A 20,061-nucleotide genomic window follows, 5' to 3' on the forward strand; every position below is an offset into this window, starting at 1 on the left:
CCTCACATCTTCAATGAGATTACACTGTCAGGCCAAGAAATGAGCAATTTGGGGAGCGGCAAAACAAAATATTAATCATGGCAAACTAACTCCAAGCCATTGTAGTCATATTCCAAAGCACAGCTATGCCATAAAGAGATACAAAAAATCCTCTAGTCCCATGGAGACTAAGGGCCCTTCCACACAGCCATATAACCCATAATATCAAGGCAGACAATCCTCAATATCATAGAATCATAGAATCATAGAATCATAGAATAGTAGAGTTGGAAGAGACCACATGGGCCATCTAGTCCAACCCCCTGCTAAGAAGCAGGAAATCGCATTCAAAGCACCCCCGACAGATGGCCATCCAGCCTCTGCTTAAAAGCCTCCAAGGAAGGAGCCTCCACCACAGCCCCGGGGAGAGAGTTCCACTGTCAAACAGCTCTCACAGTGAGGAAGTTCTTCCTGATGTTCAGGTGGAATCTCCTTTCCTGTAGTTTGAAGCCATTGTTCCGTGTCCTAGTCTGCAGGGCAGCAGAAAACAAGCTTGCTCCCTCTTCCCTATGACTTCCCTTCACATATTTGTACATGGCTATCATGTCTCCTCTCAGCCTTCTCTTCTGCAGGCTAAACATGCCCAGCTCTTTAAGCCGCTCCTCATAGGGCTTGTTCTCCAGACCCTTAATCATTTTAGTCGCCCTCCTCTGGACGCTTTCCAGCTTGTCAACATCTCCCTTCAACTGTGGTGCCCAAAATTGGACACAGTATTCCAGGTGTGGTCTGACCAAGGCAGAATAGAGGGGGAGCATAACTTCCCTGGATCTAGACGCTATCCCTCTATTGATGCAGGCCAGAATATCTACTTTGAACTGGATTGTCTGAGTCCACACTGCCATATAATCCAGTTCAATGTGGATTTTCTACAGCTATGTCCTACCGGGCCCTAGGGAGGTACACCTGGAAGCTACAAGGCGTAGAGCCTTTTCAATCTATGCTCCAATTCTGTGGAACTCATTGCCTCCATATGTTAGAGCAATATCGGAGTTGCGACCTTTTGGAAAAGCGCTCAAGACTTGGCTGTTTTGTTGTGCATTTAAGTAAATCAGATCTAATTTGCCAAATAGTCACTGTTGAATGTTTTTAGGTTGAATGTTTTTATGTTGAATGTTTTTATATTGTGGAATGATATTTTAAATTGTAAGTCGCTCGGAGCACTCTGGTGGAGAGCGACTAATTAAGAAATAAAGTGAAGTGAAGTGAAGTGAAGTAATTGGGGACAATAAATTTTGGTGGACACCAGTTGCATTTCATGAGGTGGACTGGAGTATAAATAAATATGTCAGTAATGTCTTTTTCTATATTAGTCTCAAAAGACCTACAAGGTCCTTTTAACTCCTAGTTATGTTGTGTTTCTCCTAGCACTGGTTGACAACTACCATTTTCCACATAAAATACATGATGTTAGCTTTCACATTGTATTATGAGAAGCTTTCAGAAGAAGAAAATGAAACAACCCAACTACTATTTGCCCAAACAATATGAAATATATCTCGGAGAAATATAATGCAGGACAGAGAATGGTAACTAACAAGCAGGTGACTGCCAGGACTGACAGTGCCTTCACCATACAATAGACAATAGAAGTCAAAGAAGTGTGCCAGTTCAACTTCTTTTTTCCACCACTATTTAAAATCCAAAATTTTTCAGTTTTCTTTATAACAAGATTGGACTTAAATTACAAAGTCAAGGCTATTTCAGGCAAGAGCTCTGGTGTCTTCTGAAGTAATTTATCAAGTAGCTGGATAGGCCTATAGAGAGTTGCACTTTAAGAAAAAAGACATTACAAAGTATTTTCCCCTTTTGTGATCACAATAAAGCTATATTTTTGTCCTCTACATGATAGTAGTGGGAACTCTTGATTTTATATATTGAAACAATCCTCAAACTTTATGGAAAACAACTTAAAATAGTTTCCTATTGAATGTCCATCATAGTAGAGAGCAGATTTTCAGCTTTTTTCCTTATTCATTAAATCAATATTGTGACGTTGCTGACCTGGGCTCTTTGTGGTTTTGAGATGACTTACATTAGGAAGTGGCAACTTTCATGTATCTATAATCACATCACGGTTCTACCATTCACCAAGAGCATAAATATGTATGTGATTCAGTAGTGCAGTAATCTCCAATCTGTGATACACCTGACTTGCCAAGTCACTCCAGTTGGCTCATAGAGCGTTTACCTTTATTTTTATCTTTGCCATGGTTGTAAGACTGTGTGAAGTTCATAGGAGGGTGTTGCATTATTGAATTGGGTAAGTCAGAGGCCAGCAACTTGTAGCAGATTGTATGGGAGACAATTCACCCCTTATTTGGAGATGAGAGTTGTAGATCTCTCAAGGTTATTGAAATTGCTACGCAGCATGAGACTTTCAAGGAATCAACAACTGGAAAAAACTGCTGGTGACTTTCTACCACTGTGCTATAGAGAATGTCCTAACCTATTGCATTTGCATGTAGTTTGGTAACTGCATGGTTTGGTAACTGGACAGTGGCAAAAAGGAAGGCACTCCAAAGGTTCACCACTTCTGCACAGAGACTCATTGCTTACCCTCTCCCATCTTTGGAAAAACTTTATAGGTCCTGCAAGTACAGGGTGACAAAAGCAAGGACAAACAGACTGAGAGACAGTTTTTGTCCTAGAGCTGTAACTATATTGAACTCCATGGCTTCACATTGATGTGGCATTGGGGGCTGTGTGGTGGTGGTGTGAATGTGGAGGGGTGGGGGTGTTGTTTTGTGTTGTGATGTGTGCTGGGGAAAATATTCACTGGGGAAAGTATTTGATTTCGTTATACAATGACAAAGTTATCCTATTGTTCTATGACAGGGTAATAAAGAAAAGCAAAAGAACAGGCATTCTTTTTTCTCTTTTCATCTGCCATCAATTGTTCCTGTTTTTCACAGTAAATAATTACAACACTATAATTCCTCTTTAACTGCTATAGCTACATCCTGTGGAATCCTAGATTTGTAGTTTGGGCCACTAGAGATCTCTAGCAAAGAACTCTAAACATCTCTAAAATGCAAATCCCATGATTCCATAGGATTTCACTATGCCAGTTAAAGTGGAATCATAACAACATAATTGTATATAATATTAAAAAAACTACCGGTCATTATAAGGGTAAGCAAGTGTGAAGGTTGGGAAAGTATCAAAGCTTGTTTGGACAACACGTTAAAAAGGAAGAAACTAATGCTTAGATGACTCATAAAATAAAGTATCATTTCTTACATCATATGTCTGTACATACTTGTTTGACCCCAACCCAGTGTGACCTAAGGTTGAGGAAACTTGTCTATCACTTTTAGATGATAACAATACAGTTGTTAAGATTTGGAGGGTTAAACCTAGGAAGTTTTCACTTTTTAAATGTCCTCTGAGTGTTGCATAAATTAAAAGCTTCAAGTCTGAACTAGAGGTCAAAGTTTCATCTTGGAAGAACTTTTTATTTTCTAGCCTAACCTGATTATTCTTTGGCACAATCCAAAATCAAAAACTAAAATAACAAATCTTTTTAAATCTTTGATCTGACTGAAATTGGGACACATGGATAGGATTTACTGATGTGTGCAGTGTTGTATTCCCAGATCAAGATGCAGAATTTATTTTACAATTGATGAAGGAAAGAAATATGGATAAAGCAAATTATTGGGGAAAACTGTTTTAAGCCATATGACAAATACAGGTTTCAAAAAGCATTGTCCCCAAACCCCCTATATTTGAGGCTTTGTGTAAACTTGCAGATGTAACCAATTTTGAGTAGCTGTGTTCCAAAATTTCATAAACCTTTAATTATAATATGAAACATTTATAGTCACAATTTCCTAACTGTAGAAAGAAACGTTTAGCTTTAGCCAAAGATACATTAGTCTGTAGCTACAACCTAACAATTTTGTACCTTCAGTTGGCCTAGGAGATGGCTCTTAGTATAATCATCATCATCATCATCCTTTATTTATATACCGCTCCATTTCCTCAAGAGGACTCAGTGCGGTTTCCAGCATGTATAAAACTGTCAGTTGTCAAAAAACATACAACAGCATGAACGAACAGACATAATAAAAACAATATCATAAACAGCAGTAAAAACAGTTCAATCTAAAATGAACACAGTTACAGTACCAATCAACATGAAGGAGTCCAGTACAGTAATCAGGGCTGCGGGGTAGACATAATCAATTAAAAGATAGGTAAAGACTTGTATTTCAGTGTATCATAGGATCCGGGGGTCGATAGCGTGTAGAGCAAGGTCAACATATAGAACAGCCAACTGTGTAGTCGCCTTGTTGTGATCTTCTGTCCTTTATTTGCCCCTTTTAAAAAATGGGAAAATGGTTTAAAGGAAGAACATTTTTACAGTGCTCACAAAACGCATGTAGACACACACATTCCCATGTAGACACACACACACAATTCTGGTGTTTAATTACAAGAGAAATTAAACCAGGTGATAAAGGCTGAATCTCTCTTATACTGAAACCTGTTTCTAATATGTAAGAAATGAACTTTTCCATGGTGAGTTACCCTTTAGAAATTTAGAAATTAGTACCAGATGAACTAGCGAGATCCTAAAAAATTAGTTCCTTACCTAGTATTCTTGTAAAAAAAAGGCAGATATGGCTATACATGATTCAATTTATTTATTTACAGAAAAATACAAATGCAAATAACTAAACAATGTTTAGTTGTTTGACTTGTACTATTGCTCATTGACAGCAGAGACTATATTCTTCCCTGATTATAAGGAACGAACAGATGCTTAGCAATCCCTCAGGAACATGTTTTCCAGTATCTTCTCTTTTTTCCCATAGGCAAGATGATGCCTTTGAATTAAAATGTGATATGGCCATGCACTAGCAATTATGTCTGTCATCTGCCTTGTAAACTTCTGATATCATTTCCATTGCCCTAGGAAAACAGTGTTCCGCTCTTGCTAGATTCCTGATCTGTAAGCTGTCAGAGGACTTGAAGATGTAAACATTATCACCTAGATTTGATATTTTTTCTTAGCCACTTCACAATCCATAGAGATTGGGTTGTGAAGTGGGAAGATTAACCCATGGATAATTTTACAGATGAGAGAGGAACAGCATCTTCTACCTTTGAGGGCCCTTCCACACAGACATATAACCCAGAATATCAAGGAAGATAATCCACAATATCTTCTTTGTACTGGATTATCTGACTCCACACTGCCATATAATCCAGTTCAATGTGGATTTTATGCAGCTGTATGAAAGGGGCCTGAGAACATATTTTCTCCTGATACAGAAATTAAGTGGACACACACACACTAAATCAGCACTATCTACATGGGGCAGTATACATTACTGTCTTCCCAGGACATGTTTGAACAATTGGCTCTTTAGTTGAAGGCAATATACCTTTGCAATTGTGTAAATTGGTTATGTCTGTTTTTAGATGGCATTTATGAGACTTCAGTGAGAGCTGGAACTGCTGTTCCTCATTTATATTTTATGAAACTGTTGTTTCCTTGCCTTGCTAGATAGCTTTCCATTGTCTCATTTTTAATGTGTAATAGCAGTAAACTGTGACAAGGTCATAGGGTAAAGAAATTAGTGAGAGGATGCCTCCTTTGTATAGTTTTCTTTTTCTTTTGTATATGAGCAAATAGATCTGTCAGTACGTCTATCCAGATGCTGGATATTTTTAGATCTATTAAAGACAGGCTTTAAATTGGGGAGGAAGCAAGCTGGGATGAGTTATGGTAGAATCTCTTAAGCAGGTTTTCTCTATTTTAAAGCTGGGTGATTTATCCTCATTTGTATTGCCTTTTAATCCATGTTACTATTTTTTTAAAACCACTGGGAGTTGTTGAAATGTTTCTCGGCATGAAATAGTCATGATGTTTTGAAACCAGACAGTTTATGAGCTGGATATAATTGTTTTGCCTTGGAAGATAAGGAGGAGTTATATGAAAACAAGAATCCTCCTCATATAAGGAACAGGCCCAGGGATAATAGATGATAACAGATTATATCATTTTGTGAAAAGAGTTATAATTCAAGGTCTACATTAAATCTACTGTTGAGGGTACATAATTTATTGAATTATTTGCTTATTTATATCCCATCCTTTCCCCTGCCTGGGACCAAGACTGCTTGCAACAGTTAAAACAAATACTGTATAATTCTAAAATTCACTGCATATAATTTTTTTTAAAATACCATCAAACGTGTGTATGACTGTGGCCCTACAGATGTTTCGAGGTTGTACTTTTCACAATTCCTTACCTCAGGTTGGTAAGAGTTGTAGACTGGGGCCCCTTCTACGTTGCCATATAAAATCCAGATTATCTGCTTTGAACTTGATTATCTGGCACTGTAGAATCATATAATCCAGTTCAAAGCAGATCTTGTGGATTATCTGCTTTGATAATCTGGATTATATGGCAGTGTAGACTCATATAATCCAGTTCAAAGTAGATAATGTAGATTACCTGTTTTGATAATCTGGTTTATATGGCATTGTAGATCTAGCCTCAGTATTCATAGTCAATCACTCGTGTCCAAGTATGATTGCCTTCCAAGTGTAACGTCTTGGCTGTGGGTCTGTAGGTGACTGTAGAGACCTATTCTTGACCTGCATGTTCTTTTGCAGTTAGGACATCGGTTTCCAGATGGAAGGCGGTTCCAGTCAGGGTTGGTTTGATGCACCTTCCTCTTGACACTTTTATCCCCTTTGCCCTCCATTTGTGCCTCTTCGAATTTCACAACACTGTTGGTAACAGCTGACCTCCAGTTAGAATACTCAAGGGCCAGGGCTTCCCAGTTCTCGGTGTCTATGCCACAGTTTTAAGGTTAGCTTTAAACCCATCTTTAAATCTCTTTTCCTGTCCCCCAACATTTTGTTTTCCATTATTGAGTTGAGAGTAGAGTAACTGCTTTGGGAGATGGTGATCAGGCATTCAGACAACGTGACCAATCCAGCAAAGTTGATGACGAAGGATCATTGCTTCAGTGCTGGTGGTCTTTGCTTTTTCCAGCACACTGACATTTGTCCGCCTCTCTTCCAAAGAGATTTGCAGGATTTTTTGGAGGCAGTGCTGATGGACTCGTTCCACAAGTTGAGTGTGACGTCTGTAGACGGTCCACATTTCACAGATGTATAACAGGGTTGGGAGGACAATATCCTTATAAATAAGCATCTTGGTCTCCCTACAAATGTCCTGATCCTCAAACACTCTGCTTATTTATTTACAGTATTTATATTCCGCCCTTCTCACCCCGAAGGGGACTCAGGGCGGATCACATTACACATATAGGCAAACATTCAATGTCTTAACATATAACAAAGACAGAGACAAACGCAGGCTCCGAGCTGGCCTCGAACTCATGACCTCTTGGTCAGAGTGATTTGTTGCAGCTGGCTGCTCACCAGCCTGTGCCACAGACCAGGCCTCAGCATTAACAGTGATAAAAATTAAGTGAATGTTTGAAACTTCAAAGTGGTACTGATGAATGTTGGCAGACACCTAAATATGATTGCCAGTTTTGCTTGTAGATGTCAAAAAAAATTAAAAAGTAAAGAAAGAAAGAACTACAATAATTGGGGTAGTTACAAATTTTATCTGTGTTTAGCAGTATTCATATGTAAATGCTGATGTTCTCCTAATTTAGGACATTGACTGTAACATTACCTATTGTATCCTGTTATTGTTGTGTTTCTTCAAATCCTTTTTGTCCTATAGGGACCTAAAGACAAAACTATTGCAGAGTGTTCTTGCAAAGATTTGTTCAGAACACGTTTGACATTGACTTTCTGTGAAGAGAATGCTTCACAGAGAATGCTAGTATTGTTCCATGGCTTAGCAGAGGTTTAATTCCTGGTCTCCCAGAGCCAGAGGCGGTTCACCCATTAGGCCAACTAGGCGGTTGCCAAAGGTGCCATGCTCTGGGGGGCGCAGTTGAGGCGCCTCTTAAGGCACTCCAAATTGAGCAGTTTTTTTTCTTTTTTCCCCTCCCCACTGGGAGGGGGCACGCCCTCCTGCGTGCGTGCATGCATGTATGCACGTGCACCCCCACCTCCTCCTCCCAGACTCGCTGCCGGAGGCAGGCAGGGGAGGAGGGAGGCGCGCCCCAGGGGACAACAAGAGAGACTTTCACCGGCGCAGACAATGGCAAGGTAGGGCCTCCGTGGCGCAAGGAGGGGGAGGGGCCAGGTGGGAGCGGGCAGCACCAGGCCCTGCTCCCTCCTCCTCCTCCTCCTATGAAGCCCGGTGCAGACAATGGCGGGGTAGGGATGCCTTGGCGCGAGGAGGAGAAGGAGGGGGTGGGGCCGGCTGGGTGGGCGCCAAAATTCTGTTTGCCTACACATGAAAATTACCTAGGGTCGGTCCTGCCCAGAGCCCTAGCCCAGATGCGTGGTTACCATAAGTGACAGATTATATATGTATAGAATACATCGTATTGAAACTATTTGTCTGGTTACAAGCAATTGTTTCTGAGATCTAAAAAAGCACACAGCACCCTGAGAGAATTCTAGGAGTAGGACAAGACATTATCTTCATTTTGTAAACCAACTTCACTCATGTGCCCTAACTTATGCCTAGAATTCACACTGTGAGCTTTTGGATCCCAGAAACCACTTGTGAACTACTGGTAGCTTAATTTATTCAGTAGAAAAGAACATTACTGTGTGTTTTCAATCCTATCCTCTCTGTTTCTGGCAAATTGTTTGATTTTTCACATCTGTTTTCCTGCAATCCCAAGTTAGTAGAAAACTTCCTTAGGAAGAGACACTATATCAGAATATTGCTCAGAAAATACATAATTGGCAATCTGTGGCTGATCTGGTATATTTTTGCCTATTTCACAATGTTAGAATCATTTAGAAGAATTGCAATGTACTATCGCGGGGTTGAAAGGTACAATGCATAATCAATTCAGGATGTAGATTTATAGCTATATACCAGTTTTCCACGTCTGCAGAGTCAGAACACTTTTTACTATCATTCTGTCTAGTAGAAAACTCAGATGTTGAGCTCACAACATATTGCTGTTGAAAAAGAAGAAAGAGATACAAGTATGACTGGAAAATCCCAATCACAGTGTGGAAGAAAATCCTTAGAATAGTTCATTTAGAATTGTGTGTGCACTTCAAATGGTAGATATCATTTGGAAGGGATACAAAAAAAGGGCAGAGAACGAAATACCTTGCTCAACACTGTATAATTGCTTGTGGTTTTCTGGAGGAGGAAACTTACAGCCGCAACAAGGAAACAAGCTGAATTTTATGTTTATAATAAGTGTGGCATGAGGCATATATATTTCATACTTAGTTAATTAGAAAAACTTAAAATCTCCTAGATTCTGATTCTGTGAAAACTAAGAGTGAGAATTTACTTCCATACTCCTTCAGGGTCTCTTTTTATAATAGTTTTGTGCAGCTACCCATCTACACCTTTATCAGTTACAAATAGTAGCTGTATGTTTAAATTGCTGGTTTCGTAGATTTCATTGTGCCAGACAGGTCTGATCCCAGATTTTTTCCTTTAAACTGGATTATATGAGTCTGCTCTGCCAGATAATCTGGGATAAACAGAAAATCTGGGATCAGATCCTGGAATATAGGGCCTGTCTGGAAAGGCCCTTTGGGCACTTCCAAACACGTGGGAAAAGCAAGCAGAAATGGGTTAAAATAACCCACTTCCATTTGGTTTGGTGTCCCCACTCCTAAACCAAACCCTGGGTTTTCCCTCAGGGGGTGGTTACATGGCATTACAGATCAAATAAAGGTTGACCCAGAATGCCATCCAGTCCCCAATTTCACCCATAAATCTTACAAGAAACTGCCTAGTAGCCACTGAGTCTCTCCAGGGAGTCTTCTGTAGTGGAGGAAATGGTGCCTCAAGAGATGGGAGGAGTGAGGAGGGAGATCCAGGAGCCCAAAAGTCCAAGATGGCTGTGTAGATTGACCCCTGAGATTGTGTGACGCGGTCCCGAGAATCAATCCACACAGGGCCAATAGCTGGTAAGATTTGAACCTTAGCTTAAGGTTCAAAACATACCAGGTGTTTAATTAATGCAGAGTAAACTGGTAAAACCTGGTTTACTACACCTTAATTTACTTTTACCGAAGGCATCATGTGGACACCTACAGTAAAAGTGAGAAAGGTCTTGCATTAAAGGCCTATCTGGAAGGGCCCTTAGACAGGAAACAAAACTAGACATAGTAGTTACATGCCAATAATTTTCCTATTACACTACTGTAATGCACTTTACATACGGCTGCCTTTGAGGATGAAGCAAAACCTACACCTTGTGTAAAATGCAACATCAACATTGTGGACTGGACTATAATATAGAAACCATGTAGCTAGGTTTTCCAGACAACAGGGCTTGGCCATTTTCACCCAGGTTCTCAGGGTGAGGAAAATGATGTTTACAAATCTCTCTTTGTGTACATTTCCCATTTGCTAGACCTGTTTTATTTTAATGATGTACAGTGTGCACTTGTGGTTGATTCTTGATGTATCATGCTTAGTGACATCGCCAGGGTTTGCTTCTCATAATATGACATACCCACCAACATATACAAATGAAAACTGGGTTGTGTGTGGCCAGACCACTTTACTGTGTAGTCAAGAAGGCAAAGGTTATGAATGAGGAAAACTTACAAGCTAACAAAGGCTGTAGTGCTTTGCTGTTGCCTGCACCTATATGGAAGTGTAAGATTTTGTCTCCTCGGGCTCAGCTTTAGGTCTCAAGTTTTTCCACTGAAATCTGTGAACCTGAGATAGTCTTAACATAGGACTCCTACACCTTAACACTGTTCTTAAAGGAATTGAGCTGACTGCCGATACATTCTGTCTTAATTCCAGATGATATTAAAAGCCCTAAGCAACTTGGGATACTGATATACCTATAGAAACATTTTTCACTACCTGCCAAGGCCCGAGTCTGCTGGAAGGAGCATTTTTCATTTCCTGGCAATGGTAGAATAGACAATGGAAGAGCATGAGAGAAAACATCCTGGTTTTGATGCCTGTTTGCCCCTTCGGAGGCCTGATTGGTGCCAAGGCTGGCTCCCTTTTGACACCAATTTGAACATGACTTTTTATCGAAGCCTTTGGAGCCACACTAGTATCCTCCAACATGTACATGTTTGTAGATTGTTTTAAACCTTAAGGAAGTTTTAACTCATTAAATGATTTAATATGATTTTAATCTCTTTAAATTTACAAAGCTTTATATTTGTTTTAACTGTTACACCATTTTTTTCTTATGTGCTACTCTGAGGTCTCATTATATAGGGTGGGATATAGATATTTAATACATAAAAATAATGTAAAAGAAAGGTATCATAGTAGGGCTATTTTGACATAGCATATTATGAGAACCTGGCACATAAATTACAATATTTCGAAGTTTGAAAATTGCAGGAACTTGTGCAATTTATAAACAGTAGGGTCAAACCCCATCTACACTGCCATATAAAATTGAACTGGATTATATTGCGGTGTAGATTCATGCAATCCAGTTCAAAGCAGATAAACTGGATTATATTCTTTGATAATGTGGATCATATGGCAGTGTAGATCCAGCCTCAGCTGTTCACAACCTGCTGCCTCCGAGTTTCCAGTATGCTTAAGAACTGATTAGTCTGGCTGTAGCTTATGCTAACTATATAACAGGTTAGTTGAAATAAAATAATATAAGATTCCTGGTGAAATGTGTGCAATGATGAGAACTTTGAAGTCTATTATTCCGTTTTGCCTTTTTTGTATTGTATGAATCCTGGAGTGACTGGTTTGGCGAGGAACTAAAGCTCTTTGGCTGAGAATTCAAAATACTCCTTTCCAATTCTATAAATCCAAGGATTCCACAGGATGCTACCATGACCGTTAAAGAGGAATGATAGAGCTATGATTGTATACTGTGAAAGGACCCTAAAGAGAAAGACATCCACTCCTTTTTGTGAACTTACTATATTTACTAGGAAGGAAGATGGAGGCTTGTCATGATCAAGCACCTCCTGAGGTATCGTGCCACAGCAGGAACATTGACAAAAGCCGTCTGAAGTAGATCTTGTGAACTCCTCATCCTTGCAGCCTTCTTGTTCATCTATCTCTTTCAGAGGATGGAAGTAGTATGAAGGGGAAGCAATGGACACCTGTGCCTACATGGTCATTGCCAGTCTATTCTGTACAGAAGCATATATTGGCAATGATGGTAGTAAATAAGAGCAGAAACGTCTGTCCATAATGGGGGTAAAATGATAGACATGTTGAAGGAGATGTGCCCATTGAAATCTGAAATGAGTTATTTTTTCTCTTGTTGTTTCCTACCAAGATTTTGAGAGATGTGGCAGATATTGATTGTGTTTTTAGAGAATTAATCATTTCTGTTTTGTTTTCCTTTTTTTGCAGTAAATCAAAGTATTCTGCTGCACTACAGTAGTAAAGTCACCACTTTGCCTTGTTGGAAGAAACTGGGGACATAGGATCTTAGCCAAATATTCAAAATGGTAATGCAAAGGTATCTCCTAACCTATATTGGAGTGGTGCTCACTTTAAACCTTCATCACCTCATCAGAGCCATTGAAGTCCCTCGGGATCGTAAGTCCATTTTTTTTCCATGCTATTTCAGTTCATGTCGCTAGGTAATTATGTCATGTATGGGGTTAGGAAAAGGACTGGATTCAGCTTTGAATTGTTTTGTGGGCCTTTGGAATAGTCACCTAGGGTTTCATGACCATCATTCTTTTAATGATAATTTGAGTTATATTCAGGATATCACCTCAGATTGACCAAGTGTAATTGTGGCTCAAACAATTTTCCATGTGCCATAAGGATAGTAATATCTTGGTATTCAGCTAAATGTGTTACTAGCAATTGTAAAATAACTGGATTTCTTATGTCATTCAAGTTTAATATTGAGGTGACTCCAGAAAAAACAAAGTAGCTTCAGAACATGTTCAGTTTGAATGTCAATACCATTTGCAAACAAGTGTATAGTCTCTGTTGCTTTAAAATATTTGATTTTTTAAAGGAAGATTGGATGCTTGATCTATTTTTATGAAGAAAAAAATCTGCTCCTTATGAAAAAAATACATTTCCAGAAGTTCATGAAAATTGCTAGAAATTCCATGAACTTCTAGAAATAGAGGACTTGCACATAGGGTTATTAGTCCCAGCATCCATAATGTAAAATGTAGTTTCTATGGGAAGACAACAGTTATGTTACAAATATATTATGTGAAATGTTCAAACTAAGAAAGCATAGGTTTATTACTACAATACTCTTTGAGTCCTTATTTGTTAGCTTTTGACATTAGTATGAGGGTAGGCAGAGCCGGCCCTAGGTATTTTTCAAGTGTAGGCGAACAGAATTCCCCCCCTCCCCCCCCCAAAAAAAAACAATCACTGAAAAATAAAAGCATTGGATAACTGAAAATGTTGGATAATAAGGAGGGATTAAGGAAAGGCCTATTAAACATCAAATTACATTAAGATTTTACAAATTAAGCACCAAAACATCATGTTTTACAACAAATCAACAGAAAAACCAGTCTTGACTGCGCCCCTGTATGTTTGGCGCCCGAAGCGACCGCTTAATTCGCCTCATTGTTGGACTGGCTCTAAGGGTAGGGACTTCAATACCCAAATTACATCAGATTTCATTTGATCTTGGAAGCTAAACAGAGTCAGACCTTGTTAGTACTTAGATAGGAGACCACCAATGAATACCAGATGCTGTAGGAAGGAACTGGCAAAACCACTTCTATGTATTCCTTACTAAGAATACCATATGAAATTCATGGTGTTGCCATAGTTCAACGGGCAACATTAAATAACATTTATACGCACACAATGATCTCTAAAACTTGATGACCGAGAGCTATTCAGGTCACTGGAGTGTTTTCTAACTAATGGAAATCCTTAGTTTCTTTGCTTAATCAGATGCTATGTATAAATTATTATTAAATCAACCTTAAAATAATCATTTTATTACTTGATGCAGCCACTATACAAGAGGCCTAAACTATCAAGAGTATTATTGATTGCTGACAGAAAGATTGTGTTCTGTCAATACATGTTTGCATGCTTCCCAGTGCAAGCTTTGCTCCCTTTCAAGTCAGCTAAAATGTATATCTAAGAATTGGTCTTAAGTTGATGTACATATCCCAACAAGAACAACAAAGACTCACTAGTGAGAACAGAGTCACATGGTGTTTCATACGGCTCAAGTAATTCTGTATAGGACTGCATAGACAATATTATCCTATGTTTGTTTATACAAAAGCAAGTCCCATCGTGTTCTGTTATAAGTATCATTTCAGGATTTCCATTTTGGGTTTTATCTTAGATATACAAAGCAGCATACATCCAGCAAAGCCTGCATGGACTGATTTGCATTATGCCAAGAATTAGTAGTGTGGTTCTTATTTCATGCTTCTTTCAGCCTACTTTCAGATAAGATATAGGAAAAGGAAAGAGGACAGAAAATTGAGAGAAAAATAGAAATGGGGTGGCAGATAGAGAAAAGTTGGGTAAGAGAAAAAGTGGTTGCATTCACTGTTAGCTACATTCTCACCCATTACCATGCATGCCCCTCCAAAGTCACTGCTGAGAGAATGAGCATTTTTACTAACATCCATAACATCATGTAGTGTCTGTAGTTCTAAATTGCTTTGTCACAAAAATATCACAAAAACATGGTTTCAATCTATTTGACTTTCCTTTTTTTTTGTTCTCTCTGCTACCAATTTGGCTGTCAAATTACTGATTAGAAATGTTGGATATGTGCTGTACATGATTTCTATAAAAACTGTATAACAGAGTCTCCTTGGTGGACAAGAGTGATTCATTAATGCCTTTTTTCCCAGGCAGGTTGTTCATTACGAAACATGCAGACATTGACTCCACGGAAAAATAATATTAGAAAGGCATGTCATAGCACAAATTTAAGAACAATCATACATTTTGAAAGTTCAATATCCCATAGGTATTCATATTCCAAAGGATGCAAGATGTCTTAATTAACTTCTCATTAAATTGATCCTTATAAAATATATCTTTATACATAATGAAAAGGTGCCCTAAAATTGCTTTCATCTACTAGTAGCTGAAGGTATTAAACTGAGCTCGTCTGCAAACTTTCTGCCACATAGCACAAATGGAATACTAGATATATTGAAATAAATACTTTGTAAAAGTTCTAATCAAGAAATAGTAAAAAAAAAAAAAGTAAATAGCAAGACTATGGTTATTGTGAGCAATTTTGTCTAATGACATCTTTTTAATGGGAAAGTACTAAAAAATGCTGGTACTGAGACATATTTCCTCCTAAAATTCTGGGACACATAGACGTGTGAGTTTACTCAAAAGTGGTTCTGTTGACATCACTCAATTTTTTTTGCTCCTTCTAATGTGGTCTCTGGGTTTCAGATTTCAATATACAGAAAATTTGCACCTAAAATATGCATCTGGAAGTTGACATGGAAATATTTCAACCCTGGCTCCTAAGGCCCTGCACTATAGCTGACCAAGACTGCACAACTTGAACTAATAATGGTTTTAAGCCAAGCCACTACAATTGAATTTTGGAGTGACTGATACTAAGCTTTAAAAATCATAAAGAGGACTAGAGAATTAAGCATTTCATCCAGAAACATAGTTTTAGGCATTGCCTACTCGTTAAACCAGCATGAAAAGACAGACTGAAACAATTTTACGAAAGTTAAGTTTTTTCACATTGTAGGCTTTTGGATCCCTGTCATCATGTGGAACGTTTTCATGGTATCTTCTGAGGATCCAGGAAACTGACAATTGTGACATGGAAGTTTTCTGTTGAATCTGTTAGAAACCCCCCACATTCATAATATTTCCAAATTAGATTTGATGTTAAACATAAGCTATTTTAGCTGGCTTCCACTTATTTAATGTGCTGCAATAGGAAAGTCTGTAATTAATACAATATCGAGGTAGTAAACCAGAAAAGTACCTTGAGTCTTCACATATCTGAATACGATTACAACAAATGGACCTTTCCGTATGAAATTAACATTAAATCAAATGGAAAGGAGATTAAAAGCGCAATCTTATGCGTCTTCACTCAAAGGCTATTTCCATGGTATTAATTTCCAAGCTAGATATTCCAGACTTATAACTTATGTGTCTCCATTCTCTTGAAGATCCCAGTGGCCATACTTATGTAATTGATCTTGATCTAATAAACATTAATATAAAAGTTCCCTCACTTCATTCAATAACTATGCCCGCCTTTTTTTAGATGTTTGTTTTGAGTAGGGATTAGTCTCCAGGACATGGATTCTCTCACTCTGGAAAATGATTATGAATTAATTTAAAATTCTAAGAGATGTCCTATTTCTGGATTTGCAAGTTCTCAAAAACATACTCGTAACTAATTACTCATTTTCATACTGAACTACATTAAGTTTGCTTATCACTATTTAGAAGTCAGTTTTCTTTAACCCAGTTTCTGCTGGAGAAAATGCATTATATCTCCCTTGTAGCACATGGCTAAAAATACATCTACACAAGCAGCTCCATGGTCACCAAATTTCCACCCCCAGAAAATAATTTGACATTGTGGTTTGCCACTGAAATCTGGTAGTAAAGATCTAAAAGCATTCTATTCATTTGGAAAGATAACTTTCTCACTGTGATACTAACTTCCCAACTGGTTTTAGTTTAATGTGATAGTCCTTATTATCACTATCATTATCGATAGTCAGTATCATATTAATGTAATGTAGTGTTTAATATTATTTCATGTATAGATATAAATATAATACTCAATTACAAGTAGGAGAAATGAATGTATTAATCATGAATTAGGAAGAATTGTATTTGTTAATAATGACATTAAATATACTAGATACTAGTATATAAAAATCCATAACATTCTGGTCTCAAAACATTCCAGATAATGGATATTTAACTTATACACTACTGCCAGTAAAGATGTTCACTATAGCATATTTGCTTTTCCTTTGGACTATAGTGCATTTAGCAATTTAGTCAGAAGCTATTAAACAAGGTCTTGAAAAGCATGGAGAGCATTAAAAACCTGGAAAAAGGTGTGAGAGCTCATATTCATGGTTTGCCCCCAGCACCCCACTGTACTGTGAGTTTTGGATAGTGGAATAAGCCTGCTAGAAAGGGAAAAAAAGATATCCGGGTGAACTAAGTTAATAGAACATAGCTCTGTGCATTGTTGCTCATCACAGGGTCTTGTAACATAATGAATCAGAAATCAGGTTGTTTCCAAAGAATAAAAAACATTAAGGGATCTGGCAAATGTCTGCCTTACCTAGTTGGATCCATTTCAAAGGGGTCCTCCCTCCTCCCCCTGCTATCCTTGCATAGACCCAGACTCTGGAATCCCCTTCTCCTTCATGCAATCTGTCAGAGAATTGGATTTTTAATCTTTCTTTTATTTATCGCAGAAAGCACTTGGTTTCCCTTAGCCCTCTGGTGTCTGCCCATTGTTCAGGGCAGAGACTCAGCTAATTAATTCATCACTCCTATTTGCAAACTTGAAAGGCTTCAGGTTTTACTAAGTTGAGCAGGTGGTGCATAAATAGCTACAGCTGCTCTAGGTTTATGATAAATGTGCAAATTGCTGGGTCCCTAGACAAATGAGCTCTCTTTTCCCTCTGAATTGCAGTCCCCTAAGCCCTCCTACATCCATGGAGATTAGTTTTCTACAGGTGCCAGAATGTAAAAGCGAATCTCCACCAGTGAAATCAGGTTATCACATCTGAACACAGTTCCCTTTCATCTTAGAAGCACAATTTCTAATATCCTAAACCAAATAGAGTGATAAGAGGGACTGATGATGAACACACACACACACAAAATATAAAAGAAATCAACACATTATTGAGAAGGGAAAGGGGATTGGTTTATGGAAAAACCAAAAATCAGTATTTTTTCCAAATGAAATCTTATCTTATTACCTTTAAAGCCTCACCAGACTAATAATAATGTCAGGACCCTGGCTGCAGAGCACCAATAACCATGCGCAGAGACCAGAATCTATCTAATATCTTTATTAAGAAAATATATAAAGTCAATAAAAACAAGTGTAGAATATAGTTCAGAAGTAGACCTTTCAGGAAAGGTCAAATATAGTCCAGGAAAATAATGTCCAATATGTGATATTAAAGTCCAAAGTTATAATCCAATAACCGAAACACACACTTTGCCAAGCAAAGTGTGGGGAGAAGACAAGGTCCTTAAGTCCATAGAAACTTGGCAAATAGGCTGGAAGCAAACTTGATACTTGGCTAGAACAAGACTCGAAACAAGGCAACAAGAGCAAAAACAAGGTCCGTGGTAAACGCGGGACAAGGCAAGGCTGGAAACTTGATCCGGGAAACAGGGAACTGGAGTACGAAGTCTACACACGATCTCACTCCTCCAGCTGACGAATTGACTCCGCAAGGATTTCTTTGCGGGCAAACACCTATATAGGATCTTGTTTTCCCGCCAAGGAACACTTTCCCTGGGGAACAAAAAACGAAACCCATACTGTGTCCAGATGCATGACTCCTTAAAGTTTCCCAAGGGAAACAGACTTAATCAGCTAATTGTCTGGCAGCTATCCTGGCGCTCCTGCGAGTCGCCTCCCGAGCGCTTCTATCTTGATTATCATAATCCCGGCGAGAAAATGGGGGAGATTTCTGCTCAAGGCTTGTTTGGCTGACTTCTTGTGGCCAAACATCTTGCAGGTGCAAGGGCTCCAATTCTGGCTGAAACGGTGGAAAACCCAAGTTTTCCTCTTCATCTGCCACAATAGTTCTAGGAACGGGACTACATGGCCCATGAGTCATCACAAATAATAATAATAATAATAATAATAATAATAATAATAATAATAATAATAATAATAATAATATACTTTATTTATATTCTGCTCTATCTTCATATATGACAAACATTCAATGCCATTATACAATTAACCTGGACAGACAATACATGAATAGATCCAGTACATCCCATCTTTTCCATTCCGGCATCTGGAGGCTGTGCCCGACTCTGGCCAGGAGGATGTTGTTTCCTCTTCCATGCCAAAGAACTTTGTTGTCCTTACACGTCCTCTCAATCAAATCACTGGCATCTCCTTATTAGCGCCTTTTATTTCCTCCCCCCTTAAAGCGGTAGCTATTTGTCTGCTCACATTTCTGTTTTCGATCTGCTATGTGGGCAGGGAGCTGGAGCTGATGGCAGGTGATCACTCCAACTCAGGCTTGAACTGCCAACCTTTCGGCAGGATTTTCTGCAGCTAGCAGTTTAGCCCAGTGTGCTAAGTCCGCCCCTTCTAGGACAAGTGCCATAGACACAGCTTTAAGTATTACATAAGTAAATACTTAAGTGCAATGTAAGTTATATAAGTACTTAAAGTCCACAATATTATATAAAAGTCGTAATCAGTGCTCTTCTGACTGTTACTACAGTTTGGGTCAGTACTCTGTAAAAGTTAGGGTCAAATTGCACTCAGTAAATTCTAAGCTTAGGGCTCTGTTCCTTGTGAAGGGTTTATCTACTGCTGGTAGGGATGCTGTGGTATTTTAACATTGCCCCCTATTACACAGTAAACCGAAATATCTATCCTGTCACCAGGCCCGTAACCAGAAAAAAATGGGGGGGGGGGTTGAAACGTTTTTTTAAAAAATCATGAAGAGTTGGTTCATAATACAAAGCAATTTAAATTATATGATTCATTCTATATTTCTATGTAGACTTAATTACATTAAATTTCTATTTTAGTTACAGAATTTCAAGTCTTAAAAACTGAAAGTGACTCTTAATTGGTAATTTATGGTTACAAAAGAATACCATAAGGTCTGTTGGAAACATTTGAATATTGTGTCAATACACTTTGACAGAAATCAGGCTCCATCGATTAAACTTCGGTGTACACTCAAGAATGCAAGTCCAGTCAGTCTTTCTTGCCAATTGTGCTTCTAATGTATGTTTTCAAAGGTTTAAGAGTAGAAAATGGCCTTTCATTTGTAACT

General features: G+C 38.4%; 1 protein-coding gene across 23 annotated transcripts in view; it reads left to right on the forward strand.

Moving 5' to 3' along the window:
• The window catches only part of nfasc (neurofascin), a 250,239-nt gene that overhangs the window by 103,473 nt on the left and 126,705 nt on the right, over positions 1–20,061 (forward strand). For all 23 annotated transcript variants that reach the window (XM_062978542.1, XM_062978554.1, XM_062978538.1 and 20 more), the window contains exon 3: positions 12,440–12,628. In XM_062978542.1, the coding sequence (XP_062834612.1) occupies positions 12,535–12,628 (94 nt within the window). In that variant the 5' untranslated portion in view covers positions 12,440–12,534. The remainder of the gene's footprint in view (positions 1–12,439; positions 12,629–20,061) is intronic.

This window comes from Anolis carolinensis, chromosome 4, assembly GCF_035594765.1.
Source record: "Anolis carolinensis isolate JA03-04 chromosome 4, rAnoCar3.1.pri, whole genome shotgun sequence".
In the NCBI taxonomy this organism is placed as follows: Eukaryota; Metazoa; Chordata; class Lepidosauria; order Squamata; family Dactyloidae; genus Anolis; species Anolis carolinensis.